The following is a 19,091-nucleotide window of genomic DNA, read 5'->3' as shown; positions in this document are numbered from 1 at the left end:
GAAACAGTTTAGAAATTGTCAGGTCAAGCTGCAGCTCTACAGGGAAATGACTGCTTTCTCAAGCTTGCCAAATAAAGTATGATAAAGCCTTGTTGATATTAAAAGAGTGAGAGAGAAGGATTTACATGGGTTAATTCTTGAGATAGAGTCAAATTTTCCTGGCACAACTAGCTACTAGCAACCGGAAGAACACAATTATCAAGTACAATGCTTCAGAGAAACATTTAAAGTTAGCTTGCTGAGAAACTCAGCAGTGACTGGTACGCTTAAACTTCAAATTGGATGCGGAACACGTGTAAATCCAAGGTTGATTCATGTCAGTGTATGGCAAAAACCACTACAATACTGTAAATTAGCCTCCAACTAATAAAAATAAATGGAAAAAACAAAAACAAAAAAAAACTCATTCTTGCCCCCAGATCTATTGGGAACAGTGCTCCACTGCTTGTGAGGCACTGTACTTTCCCAATTCACGGATTGTTTCCCCTTGAATAAAGGACATCTGACCTGTTTAAAAAAAAAAAAAAACAACAACTTCAAATTGGGAACTAACATAATACAATTTGATGGTAATTAGTTCTAAACTATCCAGATAACCTAGTCTAATTCTTTCCATTCTAGAGACAAGGAAATTTCAACCAAAAGGTCAGGAGATTTGCTAGTTAGCAGTGCCTAATACTGAGAGTTTGTGTCTTGTTGCTGTTTACTCGCATCCGACTCTGCAACCCTGTGGACTGCAGTCCGCCAGACTCCTACGTCCAAGGGATTTTTCTGGCAAGTATACTGGAGTGGGTTGCCATTTCTCCTTCCAGGGATCTTCCTGACCCAGGGATCGAACCCGTGTTTCCTGCTTGGCAGGCAAATTGTTTAAAAAAAAAAAAAAAAAGTTGCTATTTAGAAAGGTTGAGAAGACTGTATGCTAATTTGAACAGGTAAGCTGTACAAGAAAATTTCATATCATTTTTTATATCCTCCAAGTTGGATTCCATTGTGTATGCTTTGTTCTTTCTTCAGACCTCTTTAACTTCAGACTGGAGTTGAGCAGAAACATGGCTTAGTCCTTTCCCCTCAAATCATTCTCAGGCTACAGACAAGGAGCTGGACCTCTGAGAAATTTTAAGTGGCAGTGGAAGTTTTAACTCTAGAGGCTTTTCAGGAGTATATAAGAACAAGGAACAAGCTGCTCCTCTCTCAGCTCTTTCCAGGAGTCAGACCCTAAGCAGATTGAAAGGCACTGTAAGACACATTAATCTACTGCCATCGGGACAACTTGCATTCACCCTGGGAGGCAGGTGAATCCCTGGGGATTGGTGATGAGACAGACGCTGCAGCATCACCATAATCCACACTGGGATAGGTCCTGTCCTGTCCTCCAACCTGGAAGCTCCTTTGAATCAAACCACATTCTCATGAGAGCTCTTTGTGATCCTTGAGCATCTGAAGTGCATCCGAACCTGAAAGCTGTGGAAAAATGAGCTGGCAGGTGGATTCTTTACCACTGAGCCACTAGGGAAGCCCAGTGAGTTGTATAGAAGGGATGAACTAAGAAAAAATTAGGTAACAAAATCTCTGAGATATCTGGACTTTCAGTTCTTGAACTCTTCTATATGAGCTGGGAGATCTGCGTGCTAGTCTTGGTGTACATGTGCATGTAGCTTGATTTGTAAGGATATATTTTACTAGAGGACAGAAGAACCTACTATGCTGCACTCTATGAGGTCAAAAAGAGTCAGACATGACTTAGGCTGAACAAGAACAAGATTTCACTAGAGACCAGGGGCCAAAGCATATCTCACAGAGAGGAGATTAACTATGTAAAAATAATTCAAATACTTGTATTTGAGTCAGTTTAAATTTCAATGATGTCATTTTATCTTTCAAATGAACTGAACAAATTTAACTGAAGTATTATTAGATAAACATGTACATTAATCATATTTAAATGAGTAACTTTAATTTTATATAATATATGAAAATTAATATTTATTACAGAGTAATTATTATATAGTATCCATGTAAAGCAGGTATTATTACCCTGATTTCACAGAGAAATCAGATTAAATAACCTACATCCACAATTACATGCATGAATCAGTTCATGTTCTTGAACACTGTACGTGCTGATTTTCATATAATTTGCTTTCATAATTAGAAATGTTTTAATTAGCATGTTATACAAATAAATTTTAATAGTCAATGACTACCTGTTGTTCTACTTCCAATTTTACTTATACTACTGTGTCATCAAGGCAAAAGATATGCTGACTTACCTGACCAGCAATGTGACAGCAATAAATAAATTCATAACATATAACCTGGCAACAAAGCTAGTCTATACCTAGTTGGCAGTATCTTGTTTTTAATGGGAAATAGAATTAACAATATGTTCCTTGACATGTTTATTTAGTAAACTTTAACTTCTCACATTTTCTTAGAGAAAATATTTTGCTGAGTGAGTAAAAATAGTCTGATTCAAAACTGCTGTTTGTTGAGTCCATAGGAAACAGGGGGAGTTTAAGGGATTCTAGGGCTCCTTTGTGTTTATCACTTGATCACTAAATTAGTCCTGAGATTATGATGACAGTTTTGCATTGATAAAAATCTTAATGGAAATGAAATACTATTTCTGGTAAATATGTTAAAATGCCAAAATTCCAGGTTACACAACTCAAAGATGGCAATACTGGAATCTCCAACTCTTCAGAAGTTTTGAGTGATTAGGCGGTAAAGAATAAAAGCAATTCAGTGAACAAAATTTATAAAAATGTGAGCCAGAGGAAAAAAATGCAGAAACTGTACCCTTGATAATAAAGAGGATTTAAATTGTTAACAGCACCTGTGAAAAATGAAAATATGACTCAATGATCCAACTTTTCAGTATATATGTTAGAGAACCTCTTGGACATATATACAGGGAGATAATTATAAAATGACTGCTCCAGGACTGATTACAATAAAACATTGGGAATTAGGCTAATTTTTTTATCAAAAAGGAAGTCAATGTATTTAATGAATATTATACAGCAACTGAAGGGATAGATTACATATGAAAAGATACAGATAGAAACAAAACTTTTAAGTAAAAAAAGCAAGCTGCATAACGATTTCTAGGGTACAAAATAAAAACACAAAACAACCTTATAATTACTATATATTATTTTTGAATGTAAGATAAGAGTATGACAATGGATTAGGAGATTCAGGAAAAAACTCATGATAGTGATTTGGGAAAGAAATGAAAGAGAAGTAGATAGACTAGGGTGATGATTAAAGAAGACAACAGTTTTAATTTTATTAAAAGAAAATTTAAAACAAATACAGCTAAAAGTCAATAGCTATTTTGTTTTGGTAGTCTGAGTATGAATGTTTATTATATTTTTCTGTATCTTTAAAATTTCTCAAAACAAAATAAATTTCCCCACACGTCTACAGGAAAAAGTCTTGGGACTCAGTCCCAACTTTCTAAAACTTATTACTCAGGAAATATTTGGGAGCCAGCTTCCTGTATTTGGGTCTCAGAAAGCAGCAGGAACATTCTTGAATTGCTGGGAACCCATCTAACCCTATCTGTACCACCCCACCCAAAAGGAGTCTTAGAAACCTCTTCATCTTCTTCAAACTTAAAAATATAGGTCAGTAAAACACAGAGGTGATCAAGAGCATCCAGGTAATTAGAGAATGATAAAATCACAACTATACTTAAAATCCCAAGACTTCTGAAATGTAATTTATAGGCTTGTTGCTGGCTTGGCAGGTATCTTAAATAGCATGTCAGTCTGAAAGGTTTCAAAATTAAATTCTGACCTCATCTTACTTTACACTTCCTCAAAATTTCACTGAAAATCCTTTTATCCTTCACATTTTACCTGTTTCAGCTTCTGATTCTGAGTCATCTTCCTCCTCTTCTTCACTAGAGCAACTAGATTCATCTTTCTTTCCTTCTTCTTCATCATCAACCTTTTCTTGTTCCAGAGATTCAATACGGGATGCATTTTTCTCAGGCTCAATAATCAATGTCTCTTTGCTGTAAAAGGAAAAAAAGCCTTAAAATAATTATAAAAACAAAAGGTCAAAATATAATATAAATGTATTAATTTTTCTCAGAACCACAAAATCTAATAATCATATCTGTGGCTATCATGCCAACTCATTTAAAAAAATAACAAAATCTACTTTAATATTTTACTTACTTTTTAAAGGTCTTCTGTGACTGATTATTATCCATATTAGCTGTTGATTCAATTAGTGGAGATTTCTTTTCCCGTTTTTCACTATGGAGCTTTATAAAAGTTACACAAAGAAAAATAAGAACACTATTAAAATAATATTAATCAGCAAAATACAGAATTTAAAATAGCAACAAAGTAGGTTCCCAAACACTAAAAGAAAACAAAACAGACACAACAAAGATTTAAATTTTACCTAAAAAGAAAAGGGCTTGGATAAAGAATAAAAAAGAACTAGACAGTTAAAAATCTCCACAAAGGAAACTTCTCTGGTGGTCCCATGGTTAAGATTCCACCCTTCTGTACAGAAGGCACAGGTTCAGTTCCTAGTCAAGGAACTAAGATATGCTATGCAGCCAAAAAGAAAAAAAGAGGGGGGGGGTGCTCCACAAAGGATTAAGTTGGATTTTTTTTTAAAGATCCCTCCAACTTTAGTTTACTGAAAAAGCCAGAGTCCATTAATCATTTAGGATGTCTGATAATACTTAAACAACTGCTTCCTAGTTATGTAACTGTTTGCTTTTCTAGGGTATGCTATTTTTGAAATTTGAGATTTTATAGTCTCCATCTTCTAAGCAAACTTCCTTATGAAATCAAAAAAACATTACTGAGAACATACACATTATACAGGGCTTCCCCGGTGGCTCAGTAGGTAAAAAATCCACCTACAATGCAGGAGAAGGGGGTTCAATCCCTAGGTTGGGAAGCTCCCCTGGAAGAGGGCATGGCAACCCACTCCAGTATTCTTGCCTGGAGAATCCCCGTGGACAGAGGATCCTGGCAGGCTACAGTCCATGGGGTCTCAGAATTGGACACAAATTAGCAACTGAGCACACATGCACATACATTATCTAAGTATTCCTTTGGGAAGGGGAGGCTAGAGAAATGGGGAAAAAAACAACACAAGGCTAAAAAAATACCACCACTACTCCTTTATTCTCATTTACTGTCATTTAATTTGTTTACTGAGAATAACTTAAAACCAAACAGTACAAAATATTATAAGAACACCTTTTCAACTGTCTGAAATCGTTATATGGAAATTCACCAATAGAGACAATTTTTAGATAAGTCATCAAACGTACCAGATTTTGTTTCTTTTGCAAATCTTCTAGATATCCTAAAATGTCTTCATCTGCTACATCAAAGGCTGTCTGGCCCTACACAGAAAACAAAGGGTTGATGATGATAAAAAGTTGTCAATAAATTATGCCCTCAGTGATTCTCCATAATTCTACAGAAAGAATTAGGTAAATTTTTTTTATAGTAGGTACAAAACATGGTACAAATGACTTGAAGTAGATAAATGAAAAATCCATGTGAGGAAGAAGCAACTGATATACATCCCCTTACTTATTTTGGTAACAGCTTTATTGATCTATAGTTCACATACAAGTCAACTATTTAAAGTATGCAATCCAATGGTTTTTAGTATATCCACAAGTTTTACAACCATCACCACAACCAGTTTTAGAACATTTTCATCATCCTCAAAATAAATGACATACCCACTGCCATCTCCTCACCATTCCTCCTTGCTTGCCCAGTCTAAGACAACCACTAACGTACTTGCTGTTACTGTAGATTCTTGTTACTATACTCATTCTGGAAATTTCATACCAAAGGAATCCTACAGTATATAGTCCTTTGCGATTGGCTTCCTTTACTTTACATACTGTTTTCAAGGTTCTTCCATGTTGCAGCAAGTATCTATTTCATTCTTTTTGTAATTGCTGAATAATATTTCATTGTATGGTACACCACAGTTTGATAATTTATTCACTGGCTGATGGACTTCTGCATCTGCCTTTGCTTTTCTGGTATATAATGAATAACACTGCTATGAACATTTGTATACAAGTTTTTGTATGGACATCTGTTTTAATTTTTTTGGGTGTAACAGCTACAAGCAGAATTACTGGGTCATGTAGTAACTCCAAGTTTGCCTTTTTGAAATCTTACTTCTATTTTACCACCATAAAAATTAATTAAATTCTTACTAGAGTAATAAATATATGCATTTCAAATATACTTAAAAGTTCAGCTAGTCACAGGTATGACTTAGTTTCAAAAATCAGTACAGGTGAACATCTGTCAATCTGTTTTTATTCACAGTGGAAAAGACAATTTTAAAGAGCTGGTGGCCAAAAATAGTAAGAATTTTTCCTGTTGCCAGCTTAGTCCTTATAATAATCCTACTGGTACAAGTTTCCAGAACACCAGAAAGTTCATTGCTTAGAATATATTCTACCTTATACATTTGTAAAATTTTCTTAATTTATGAGTTTTTAAATATAAAATCAATGGAAGCGCCTAAATCACCTCATAAGTAGCTGGAAAAGACTTAATAATAAAAATGAATAAACAATTGACAATTACGAAAAACACAATTATATAATTTATAGTCTCATAATATTTTAAAGAATAAAACTGTATGTTTAAAAGTTAAAATATTTAAGGTACATTTAAAAGGCTTACCACTTTGTTGACCATCTCCATATCACACAGATTATCCACTAAAATCCGACATGCTTCTTCTTTACCCCAATGAGCTGCAGCATGAAGAGGTGTCCAGCCATCATAATCTTTAATATTAACATCATAGCCTGCCTGTATTAAAAGTCTAAACAAATTACAGTGAATTAGATAATCATTAAAATCTAGAAATAAGTGAACATAATCAACAGCTATATACCATGCACTTAAACAAAAATTTGCAGTATATTTCTTTTCATAGTTCAAAATTTCTCCTCCCCTCAACAGATTAACTAGGGCAAAAGAAAGTAATTCTCAGAAAACACTGGAATAGAGAATCTTGAGTTACTGCCATAATAATGAATTCAGTTTTAATTAATTCCTCATAATTATTCCTCTTACTGACTGTGTCTTATGGTTTGGTATGACACTGATTCTTATTAAGATGTTTCTAACTGAAATTTTCACAGGGAAGTCTATAATTTTTCAAAACTACTAGATCAATTTGTATGTTAAACTGATTTATCGTAGGAAATGGCTTCCATATGATATATCATCTCAGGCTGAACACGTTCTCAAAATATGGGATCAAGCAATTTGTAGTGTTATTGTTGCTTTGCAGTTAAGGAACTGGTTTGTGCAAGTTTTCATGAACCTTTATGATCTACCACTGGAAATTTTCACAGGAAAATGACAATCTGTTAGAAACAAAACAAAGCAGGACAAATATTCTGAGGGGTTGAGTCTACTTTCTGTAGCAGTAGAAAGCAAATACTCTAATCATCAACAAAGCTAGAAAACAGGAATACATTTTAATACAATGCAAAAAGTTGCATAAATGTTAGTATGCCCTTCTAACTATATATCGACATCAACCTTTATTTAGAAATTAAGCTCATAAGAGATCAAAGAATGGGTCTATAAATTGCACACAGCACAGCCCCACACACAAAGGCGAACACTAAATACCTCATAACTCAAATCTGGTTAACCTTTACCTTACTTTCCAAGATGTTGACCTTGAGAAGGGCTTCTTTTTACCTACAGGAGGTGGTAGTGATAGCTAACATATAATCATTTATTTATGTTTAAGAACTGATTTCCCTATTTCCTAACAATATCTAAAGAAGATGTTTCTATTTATGGCTCCATAGTGGAACCATCTTAAGAACTTGTTTAAAAAAAAAAAAAAGATTCCCCAGCTCCACCCCAGTTCCACTGAATTAATCAGTATTTTGGGAGATGGGCCCTGTCAATCTGTATTTTTAATAAGTCCTCCATATGACCTCACATCACTGCCTGTTTCTGACTGCAGATCAACATTTAAGAGCCACTGATCTAAAAAACAGGATAGAAGATGTAAGTCTGAAGCTTTAAGTTAAAAAAATATGGGTACTAAAACATATATCATCAGATATTAACAGGGAAAAATAAAAATATATCCACCATTAGGAAATATGAACTATAATAATGTTAAATATCCTGAGTGGTATTCTAAGCACTGGGGAGTCTGTGGAGAGAAAGGCAGAAACATTCCCCCCCTCCCCGCTTCCAAACATAAGGCTCTCTATATGCCAGGCCATGAAAGGATACTCCAAAAATAGAAGATGGTACTTATTATAGTCAAGGAACTTCTAATGGAGGACAAAAGTCAAGTAAAACGACAATCAAGCCTCACAGACAGGTTCTATGGTGAAGCTACCTTAGAAGTACAGGGCTGAAAATCCTAAAAGTCAGCTGAAAGGGGCTGTGTGTGTTTGCAGGAAGGGAATAAAGGGGGAGATAGCAAGATCCGAAATGGATCTCTTCTATTTATTTTTGATTTCATATTTTCTTTCCTAAGTAATATACGCCCAAGTTTCAAAAATAAAAAATAAATGACTATATAGGAAAGTCACTTTCCCATTGCTGACCTTTAGCCAACCAGCTTCAACTCCCCATAGATAATCATACTACTATTTTTTATTAGATCCTTATAGAGAGATTTTAGGCATATATAAATAGATATAACTTAAATTAAAAAAATAAACACAAATGAGGCATAGTTCTATTCTTGGCTTGACACTTAACACATCCTATTGCTGCTTTCATATATTAAGTAGTGTTTTAATCATTATAGAGTATTCTAGTGAAAGGATGTATCATAATCTAGGCAATCATTATCCTACTCCAATCGTAAACAATGCTGCTAGCACATACCTTATTTCCTAAGGGAGAGTAAGAATATCTGTAAAAAAAATTCCCAGAGGTAATGCTGCTAAACCAAAGGATAACTGTCACTTTGATAAAATTTGCTCAATAGTCCTTTTTAGTTCTACCAATAACGTAAGAGTGCCTTTTCCCAACTTTGCCGACACTGTGCCAAGCATTTTGATCTTTGCCAGCACAGTAGATGGAAAATGATGATTCATTGCAGCTTTATCTGCAATTATTATGAATGAGGCTGAACTTTTTTTCCCATAGACTGAAGAGCCTTGAACTGAGTCAAAGGATCAAAAGGAATTTAATTCCAAATTGAAGAGATGGTGAATGAAGGTATCTAGATAGAAATCAGAGTATGCATTAAGACATCATGACAGAACTTAAAGAGGATATATATAGTTGGACTCATGCATGCCTGAGCATCAGTGGTAGCAGCTTAGCTTGAAAGAGAAACCAATGGCCAGATGACTAATGGTCTTATGTGCTAGGCTGAAGAGTTTAAAATTCATCACAATTTCTGCTAAGAATCTTAACGAAGGACGTTAAGAGCCTGGATAACTGAATTACAAACACCACTTGGAAGCAGTCTAGAAATCCATTTAACAGGGCAATCCAGTATTCATATATATGTTCACAGAAACAAGATTTTAAGAAACAAAATTATCTTCACCATATGTAATACTCTTTGATATTTTGAATTCTTTTCTTTTAAATGCTATTTGCAATTCACTAAGTTCATTTCATGACCCACACTAATGGGCCTTGAAAGTTTGGAAAAGTTTTGTACTAGAGAGAAACAGATGAGACAAGGAAACTAATTAAGAGTTAAATGTACCATTCTAGGAGAAGGCTTAAGTTCCTCAAGTGAGTAGAGATTGAAATAGGAGGAAATCTGGAATAACGGACCCACTTAAACTTCTTCACTGTTTTTACTGAAGAGGGGAAATAAGGAGGATGGATTTATATTAGAGGCCCAGGTGGAACAAATGCAACATAAAGGATGCAGGAGATTTTGCTGAGGGCCAGTCTTACTAGCTTTCACATACACATAACAAAAGTTATGCAATGAATTCTTTTTTTTATATAGTTGCCAACACCTTTGCATTGCATAAGAAAAAACCAAAACACAAATTTATTGTGACATAAAGGAGCTTTTCCTAAGGATATTTGTTGGTCAGTAAGTAAGTCCCCTACATACGAATCTTTAAGTTTCGAACTTTCAAAGATGTGAACATGCATTCACATGCCCAATCACAGAAGTCAGTTCACGTGTCTGGCACAGACTACCATGTGTGTGCACCCACTACAGCGGCTGCGCTCCTGAGGACTTTACCACCCAACACTGCATATAATACAGCAGTCCAGTGCCTTTATTTCAAGCCGAGGACTCCAGAAGCAAGCGTAAAAGCAGCACTGAGGTACCTGGTACTGCTAAGAAGTACCAAGCAATAACGATGGAACAAAAGCGACAGCGATTAGAGTGGAGTGAGGTGAAAGATGGAACTGGAGGAGAGAAAGGACGAAGAGAGACAAGAGGAACAAGTTAACGGAAGCACCGAAGCGATTCACGACACAGGAAATGGCAAGGGGAGTTTCTTCATCTGAGCAGGCACGGGTAGCTTTTGAGTCACAGGCCCCGAATGTTAACAGGACAGGAAGGTTGCAGCAGCCGTTCAGAATGCCATCCAGTGCTACCGTGTGATCTCAAGGAGAGAAAAAGAGCTACTACCCAGACAACACTGGGTCCTTTTGTCAAGAGGGTAGATGGAACTGAATCCAGCAAGCAGAACCTGGGCCGTCAACGTCAAACACGAGTGACGCTGCAGCCTGTCCTCTGCCTCCTGCTGCCGCTGATCCTTCAGCTCTGCCATCTCCTACATTGCTCCCTCCTCAGGTCAGCAACTTCCTGTCTGCCCACTCAGTGCCTGCCCTGAATGCCAGCTACTGTGTTGTAGTACTATACTTTTCAAGGTATTGTACTGTAAGATTAAACACATTTTATTTCTTGCTCATCTTTATGTATTATTTATGTGAAAAGTATCATAAATCTATTAAGTACAGTACTAGATTGTGTTAGTTGGGTACCTAGGCCAACTCTATTGGACTTACAAATTGGTGTTATGAATGCACTCTTGGAACAGCACTTGTTCATATATAGGGGACTTACTGTATAGTCTAAGTTGCTTATGGTTTAATATTATGCTAATAGCACTCTGAATTCCAGTGCTCACATAGTGAAAATCTTAAAAAGAAAAAAGAAAAAAAAATCAGGCAAATTTTATGTAAGTAAATAATCAGTACAAATCACGCTCTCAGAATTTGATGGTATTATACACAACATTGTTCTTAGTTTCCGTATCCAGAGCTCACCTATCTGGGGACCTCAAAGTGACTCTTAATAATTTACCAGACCAGAAGGTAATGGTTGTCTGACACTTAAATTTTACTGATCAGAAAACTGCAATGGAAAAAAACAACAGGAGAATAATAAAAATTTGAGAATGAAAGAACTTCAGAAACAAAACAATAACACTGAACATTCAAGTAATTTTCAAAAACTGTTTCAAAATAATGTTAGCAGGTATCTTAAAAAAGGAAAAATGAAATAAAGAAAACAAAGCAGAAAAACAACTGTGAGAAGCAATACTTACTTTAAAACTTCTGTATAGCCCTTGGCAGCTGCAACGTGAAGTGCTGTACCTCCAGATTTTGCATGCCGGACATCATTTATATGACCACTATTTAACCACTGTCTGGCATCTCGAAGCATTATTCGTTCCTCTTCTTTTCGAGCTGCTTCTATATCAACCCCTGATATGATAAAAATAACTTTTTATTTTTTTCTGTATAGAAAATGTTTTTGTTCGGAAATAAAATTACCTAAATCATTTTAAGTGAAAATTAAAAGTGATATTATATTTTTGAAAACTGGGCTGCTTAGAACATGCTGGTTAAAGAAATGAGGGAATACTGTAGATATTTTATTAGCATTTTTTGTTGACTATTTAATTTTTGTCCTTACAATATTTTTCTGGCTTTTTTTTTTAAACCTTTTCTGCTTATTCCTTTTGTTTTTGAATATTTGAACATTCCCCAAGGTATATCTTCCTTTGGTCTAAAGAACAGATTTTTTTTTTAAACACACTCATATATATTTAAGTCTCAGTTTTCTATCCACCTGCTTTGACTAGTTCTCTGAACTCTAGCCTAGTAGGTATAAATGTTTATTGAACACCAACTTGGAGGTCCTGTCTTCATGTAAAATTTAACAGGCCTTAAGACAGACTATTTTTTTTTTTTTACCAACACAGTACACTGTTCATACCATTAGTATCAGTTTTATAATTTGAATAATAAGTTATACAGATGTTTATTCATTTAAAAGCCTGAAGCACTGTGCTAGGTTGAGGTGATAAGAGGAGGGGAACTCAGAATGGAATAGAACCTTCAAAGAGCTCAACATTCTAAGAAAAAAGCTAAAAGAGAAAAGCTGATCCTGAAATTCTTCAGTAATCTCATGTTATCTTATGTTTTCAAATGCTATTTAAAAAACAGCACACACCATATCATTTACACTCTAGAAGATCGTAAGTTGTAAGATTTTTTAAAAAGGTGAAGATACTGCCTTTTTATCTTCTATCCCCATCATCTGGATGGGTACCTGATATAAAGTAAAAAGGATCAGTAAATGTTTACTAAATGAATACTGTTTAGTTGCTAAGTCGTGTCTGATTCTTTTGCAACCCCAAGGACTGCAGTCTACCAGGCTCCTCTGTCCATGGGATTCTCCAGGCAAGAATAATGGAGTGGGTTGCCAGTTCCTTCTCCCGGGGATCTTCCTGATCCAGGTTTTGAATCAGAGTCGCCTGCATTGGCAGGAGGGTATTTCTTTACGCTAAGCCACCAGGGAAGCCTTAGGTTCCAACACTTGCCCAGAAACCCGGAGGTCATCCTTAATCCCTCCCCTTACCTTATTTCCAGCCCTCATCCAATTAGTCGGCAGATTTTGAGTTGCCACCTCCTACAATGTCTTTTAATGGCTCCTTATGCTATTTTAATTCATGTCTTATGTCTCACACTTTGATGACTACAGCTGGCCCTTAATTCATTCACCTCAGTCCCTTCTGAGTCATTCCCCATATGATCACAAGACTGGTTTTTCTATATCAAAATACGATCATCTCACTTTTCTGTAAAAACCTGTCAATGACTGCTAAGCTCCTATAAGACAAAGCTCAAGCTCTTGACTGTAGCGTACAAAGCCATTTATGAATTGGTCTCAAGGCACCTTTAGTCTCTAGTCTTCCTCCTCTATCACCACCCAGTGTTCTAGCCATCTAGGATCTTCACATAGGTCAAGTACACCGTCCTATTGTGCAAGCTGTTATCCTCCACCTGGAATGTATTCTTATCTTGCTTGCTTTATTTATTCAAGACACAACTGAACTGTTGAACTGAAGCTCAATCTTAAAAAAGCAGGCAAAAACGGAAAAGTATTTTTAAAATCCCAAGATTACAGAAATACCAGCTAAAGTCATCTTGAAACTAGAGATCTTATTACTACACATGAAAGAAACTCACAATAAGACTTTCCAAACTGACTTGATAAAACAATTATATATACAACATATAACAAATAAAACCCATTATCTTTATTTACAAAGCATCACCATTTCTATAAAAAAGCAATTTTATACATTATAAATTTCCTATCAAAAGATAAACAGTCCAACTTATTGAAGATGTCTTCTAATGTTATTCATAAAAGTAATTATAAGGCTGCAACTGTAATACATAAGAATAATCTTTCTACTAAATGACTTTTCTCAGATTGATTTATTTTCTTATGCTTTGTTTTTCTTTTACTATGTATTTTAAAACATATTTATTGAACATTATTTTTTTTTGAACATTATTATTGAATGTATTTATTATCTTTATGCTTTGTTTTTTTTTACTATGTATTTTAAAACATATTTATTGAACATTATTATTGAACGTATTTATTATCTTTATCCCTTTTCTCTTTATCATCTTAAACAACCTGACTGTTACTGTCTTTTATTATTCTAAATTTCCTCTGGACTTGAAATAAATAAAATATCTACTTCTTACTTCTGGATTTATCTAATTTCATGCTATCTTTACCTTATTACAAAGCAATTACCCTCTGCTGCCACCAAATTGTGCCTTTATATAAATTATATATAAAAACAACTCAAGTCTAAAATTTAAGTATATGTGAAGGGAAATTTCTTATGTTTAAGTAAATTCAGTTACCAAAAAACCTAACAACAACAATTTTCTTGCTTTTAAAATCTTTTTAAAAATACCAATGATTAGAGCAATGGACAATTACATTTTTTTTAAACCTCATCGGACAATATAATATATATTATATATAGAGTATATATATATATATATATAGAAATAGAATCTGTATATAGAGAGAACAATACTTGTTTTCTAATTCCAGTGTTTTAACTAGGCTAGTAACCGTCAGACAGCCATAACTTCTTTCAATATTAGTATAATGAGTTAAGAACACAGATCTGAATCTACACTGCTTGGTTTCAATCCCTGATCTGCCACTTACTAGCTCCATCATCTTGAGCAAGACACAATCCACACTAACATTCAATTTCTTTATTTGTAAGTTAGGAATAATCAAAGTACCTATCCACAATGTTGTTGTGAGGATTAAATTAATTAATAAATGTGAAGTATTTAGAAGAGGAATAAGCACTAAGGTGTTAATTATCACAATCAGTTCTAAAAGTCTATGATTCTGCTTCTCTTTTATTGCCTTGTGGACTAATAGGAAAAAGAACCTATAAAGCATTTTACTGGTCTTAATTCACCTACTGGTCTTTAGTTTACCTATATTTGCAATTACCTATAATTGCACAACTTTTAAACAATAAGAACAATGTATACTGAACTAAATGGGGTATGATATAATAAAGTGACTAGACTATTTACCATCCGTCACTACTATTAAAAAATAGTAAATGTTAACTTATAAGAAAATGTTAGTCAATTCTCTTAGGTAAGAAAACATAAAACTGAATTGGAATTTGGTTAGATAAGAGATGCAAAAATTGACTTGTATTCCAAGCTAAATAAAGAAAATTACTTTAAAACATAAATCAGAAATACTTTCATCTATTATTCAATTTTACTACTTTCAAAGGAAATTTACTTAAGCATGACTAGTTGTTAATCATGTATATTAGAATAAGAAACAAGAGCCAAAAGAATGATTAAAGAATTTTAAAATATTAAATAATACCTTTTATATCAGGATAAATAATTTGAGAAATTTTGTCATTACTAATGATATATTTAGGAGGCTCCTTTTATAACTGTTCAACTCTACTGATAGATGAGAGAGAGATGCGCCTATCTTTTTTCCTTTGGAATAAAGCTATGTTATATAAATCATGTATTCCCATGAATAAATCAACATTAGGAAATATTTCTAGGAGACATCCCTAATAGAATGCAGCATGGTACTCTGAGGAAGAGTGTGGGGCTCAAGGTATCCGTCGAGCTGGTTGGGACGGAACCACATACAGCACCACTCCCTCCCTGTTTGACCGTGGGCAAATCGCTGAGCCTCCTTTTCTCATCTGTAGAATGCAGTGACAGCACCATTAACCTTGCGGAATTGCTAAAAGGGTGAAATGAAATAATGCACATAAAGTCTTCTGCTCAATGCTTGGCAAATAACTAGTATTTAGATTATTTTTAAAAAGAGTTAGCTTTTATTTTTAGTATCAGTGCTTCACTTTCAGTTTCAGGGTCATATTATATATTATTTCCAGAATTTCTCATCTATTATTTTTCCAGATTTACATTTTCCATCCTGACACCTCCTAGATTCCAACATGCCATTTAGATGAACGCTGCCATTTAGATGTGCTCTAGCAACCTCAAGTTCAATACATATCAAAACAAACTCATGCGCTTTCTCAATCTTTTCCTGCTTTGTTCCACATTTTTCCATGTGAATTCACCCAAAAATCACTTCTTAAACTGGAAATCTCAGGAGGCAAATTAGGTGGCCTCAATTCTTCCTTCAACTCCATATTCAATTACTCACCAAGCTGTTTTAATTTTACCTTAACATTTTCTGAAAACAACCCTGGCTTTTTGCTCTTTTCCCCTATTAAATATAATTATTTTGGCCCTACTGGTCTTTCATCTGGATTAATTGAAGAGTCTTCCTCAGGGAAGGGATACCACCATGTATTCCCCATTTGAATTTATCCTCCAGATTACCATCAGTTTTATTACTAAACACTAAATCCAATCAGGTTAATTTCCTGCTTGGGGATCTTTGTTGCATCTGTCTAATGCCTATAAAATAGATGTCCACCATCTGGCTCTAGACTAATCTTTTCAAGTCTCAATCTCATACTAATTCCATCTTGATTTTCTTACTCCAATCCAATTCTAGTGAATTCTCTGCATTTGCTATGTTTCTGATCCCTTTTCTTTGCACTTGTTGATACCCCCCCCCCCATCTGACATGCCTTTTTTGTCCACCACCCCTCTTCTTTGGCAAGCAAACTCCCTCTCAAATGTCACCTTTCTCAAACCCTTCCTGACTACTGAAAGCAGTCAGTCATAGTCTTTTCTGTTCTCCCACATCATTCTGTTCCTACCTATATTTTAGCACACAGCACCGTAAAGCTCGGTTTATGTATCTGTCACTTCTACTACCCTGTGAAATCCTCAAGAGCAAAGTTTGTTTCTGTTTTTTTTTTTTTTTAAATACCCAGCACTCAGAACAAATATGCTGGCACATTAATCAAAATCAAATGAATCATTACAACTAAAATCAGCCTTGCTAACAGTTTCCTTTATATAGAAAGAAACTAAAGACAAAAAGTTTGCAGTACATCTCCACGCCTTTCCCAGCTGCTATCTACCTGGGCACTAATCAGGGCAAGATGGACAGATAAGGGACTCCTTCCTTCTAGGTTGTGATGCTTTTTATACATTCTTCCAGTTTCTTCAAGTCTTGACTATCCCATTACTCCAAAATTGCCTGCTTAGGACAGAACTGTTAAAAGCTCTTCTGTGGATTTCTCCAAGCTCTAGTTTATGACTGCTGTTGTAACATGGGCCTTGTTTCTTCTGGACTCCAGGTACCTTCAGCTGTTACTTCAACTCTATTTAAGCATTTAAATACTTCCTCAGTTTTAGTGCCCAAGATTTGTTTTTTAAACAACCAGGAGTGTATGTGTGTTCAGTCATGTCCAACTCTTTGCGACCCCATGGATGGTAGCCCACTAGGCTCTTCTGTCCATGGAATTTTCCAGGCAAGAATACTATTTCCTACTCCATTTCCTACTCCAGGGGATTCTCTACCACAAGAGTGAACCCGAGTCTCTCATGTCTCCTGCACTGACAGGCGGGTTCTTTACCCCTGTGTCACCTGGGAAGCCCCAAAGCAACCAGGCAGTCCTTATGAATCATCCCAATCCCAAGAAATAAAAATCTCTTTTCACTTAGCTTCTATTTCTTTGCTTTTAATGAACCACACTTCAGCAAGACTCAACCCTCTCTAAACCAATACTCCATGTCTTATACAACATAGTTCTCTTCTGATAATACTCATTTAATCACTGCCTAGACATAAAAATACAATGGAAATCACAGTAATTTATATATATACGCTTTTTAAAAACTGAAGTAAAATACACATAATAAAATTTACTATCTTAATAATCATTTTAAATAGACAGTTCAGCAATGTTAAGTACATTTACATTGTTGCTCAGTCTTCAGAAACACTTTTTATCTTGCAAAATTGAAATGCTATGCTAATTAAACAACAAATCCCCATTCCTACCTCCTCCCAACTCCTGACGATCATCATTCCACTTTCTCTATGATTTTGAGTACCTGAGGTACCTCATGTAGTGGAATCAGAAAGTAATTGTCTTTCTGTGACTGCCTTATTTCACACAGTATAATGCTCTCAAGGTTCAACCAGGCTACAGCATATGCCAGAATTTCCTTCTTAATGCTGAACAATATTTCATTGTAAGTATATACTATATATTGTTTATTCATCCACCCATTGATGAACATTTGGTTTTCTTCCATCTTTTAGTTATTGTGAAAAATGCTATAAACATGGGTGTATAAAAGTCTCTGAAACCTTCCTTTTAATTCTTTGGTTATGTGCCCAGAAGAGGATTTGCTTTATATTTATTGAGATGTAATTCACACAATTTAAAGTAAACAATTTAGTGGTTTTTAGTAAATTTTCAGAGTTGTACAACCATTACCACAATCAGTTTTAGAACACTCATCACTCCTAAAAGAAATTCTGTCCATAAGCAATCATCTATCACTATAAATTGACATCTCCCAAATTCATACCTCGAGCTGTACCTCTCTCTACTAACATATTCAACTGCCTTGATATCTTAGCAGGCAAAACAAACTTAACATGTCTAAAAAATGAACCCCTGAACCTCTCCCTATAAAACTTACTTTTTCCACAATATTCACATCTCTCATAAAAACTTCACCCGTCTAGTTGCTCAAACCAAAAATCTTAGAATCTTCCCTGCCTTCTTCTTACACACTCTACTTTTAATCATGCAATGATCTGCTTGGTCAAATCTTCACAACATACCTAACACCCAAACTTCTCCTCACTTTGTCTACTACCAGCCTACTTCTCCCCTTGCCGTTCTCCTACTTCTGCCTTTGCTTTGCTACAATCTACTCTCAACACAGCAGCCCCTGAGATCCTTTCTACAAGTCAGATCATGTCATTCCCCTATCTGTCTCTCCACTGACCCCCAGTTTCACTCAGATTAAAAGCTAAAATCCTTCCAACAGCCCACACGGGTTTGTGTGAGATGGTCCACTGCTACTTCTGCAACCTCCTCTCCTCCCAGCCTCTGCCAGGTTATGTCTGCTTCAGTCACACTGGTCTCATTCGCTGCTCCTCTGAAAACATCAGGCACCCTCCCATCCGAGAATTCACTGCTCCCACTGGACAGTGTTCTTTCCCCAGACCTGTATGATTCACTCCATCGCCTGGATAAGATCTTAGCTTAAATACATCCTTGTCAGTGAGGACTTCTTGACTGTTCTATTTAAATGGGTCCTGTTCACCCCTTACACTTCCTATCTTCTTTGTCTGTTTTACTTATCTCC

General features: G+C 35.2%; 1 protein-coding gene across 5 annotated transcripts in view; it reads right to left on the bottom strand.

The window, feature by feature from the left end:
• Positions 1-19,091, bottom strand: part of PPP1R12A (protein phosphatase 1 regulatory subunit 12A) — a 160,998-nt gene that overhangs the window by 53,342 nt on the left and 88,565 nt on the right. For all 5 annotated transcript variants that reach the window (XM_043447136.1, XM_043447133.1, XM_043447135.1 and 2 more), the window contains exons 4-8: positions 11,555-11,714; positions 6,705-6,849; positions 5,312-5,386; positions 4,191-4,279; positions 3,867-4,024 (exon numbers count right to left, since the gene is read on the bottom strand). In XM_043447136.1, the coding sequence (XP_043303071.1) occupies positions 3,867-4,024; positions 4,191-4,279; positions 5,312-5,386; positions 6,705-6,849; positions 11,555-11,714 (627 nt within the window). The remainder of the gene's footprint in view (positions 1-3,866; positions 4,025-4,190; positions 4,280-5,311; positions 5,387-6,704; positions 6,850-11,554; positions 11,715-19,091) is intronic.

The sequence above is a fragment of the Cervus canadensis genome, chromosome 25, assembly GCF_019320065.1.
Source record: "Cervus canadensis isolate Bull #8, Minnesota chromosome 25, ASM1932006v1, whole genome shotgun sequence".
Classification (NCBI taxonomy): Eukaryota; Metazoa; Chordata; class Mammalia; order Artiodactyla; family Cervidae; genus Cervus; species Cervus canadensis.
This window is presented reverse-complemented; position numbering and strand designations above follow the sequence as displayed.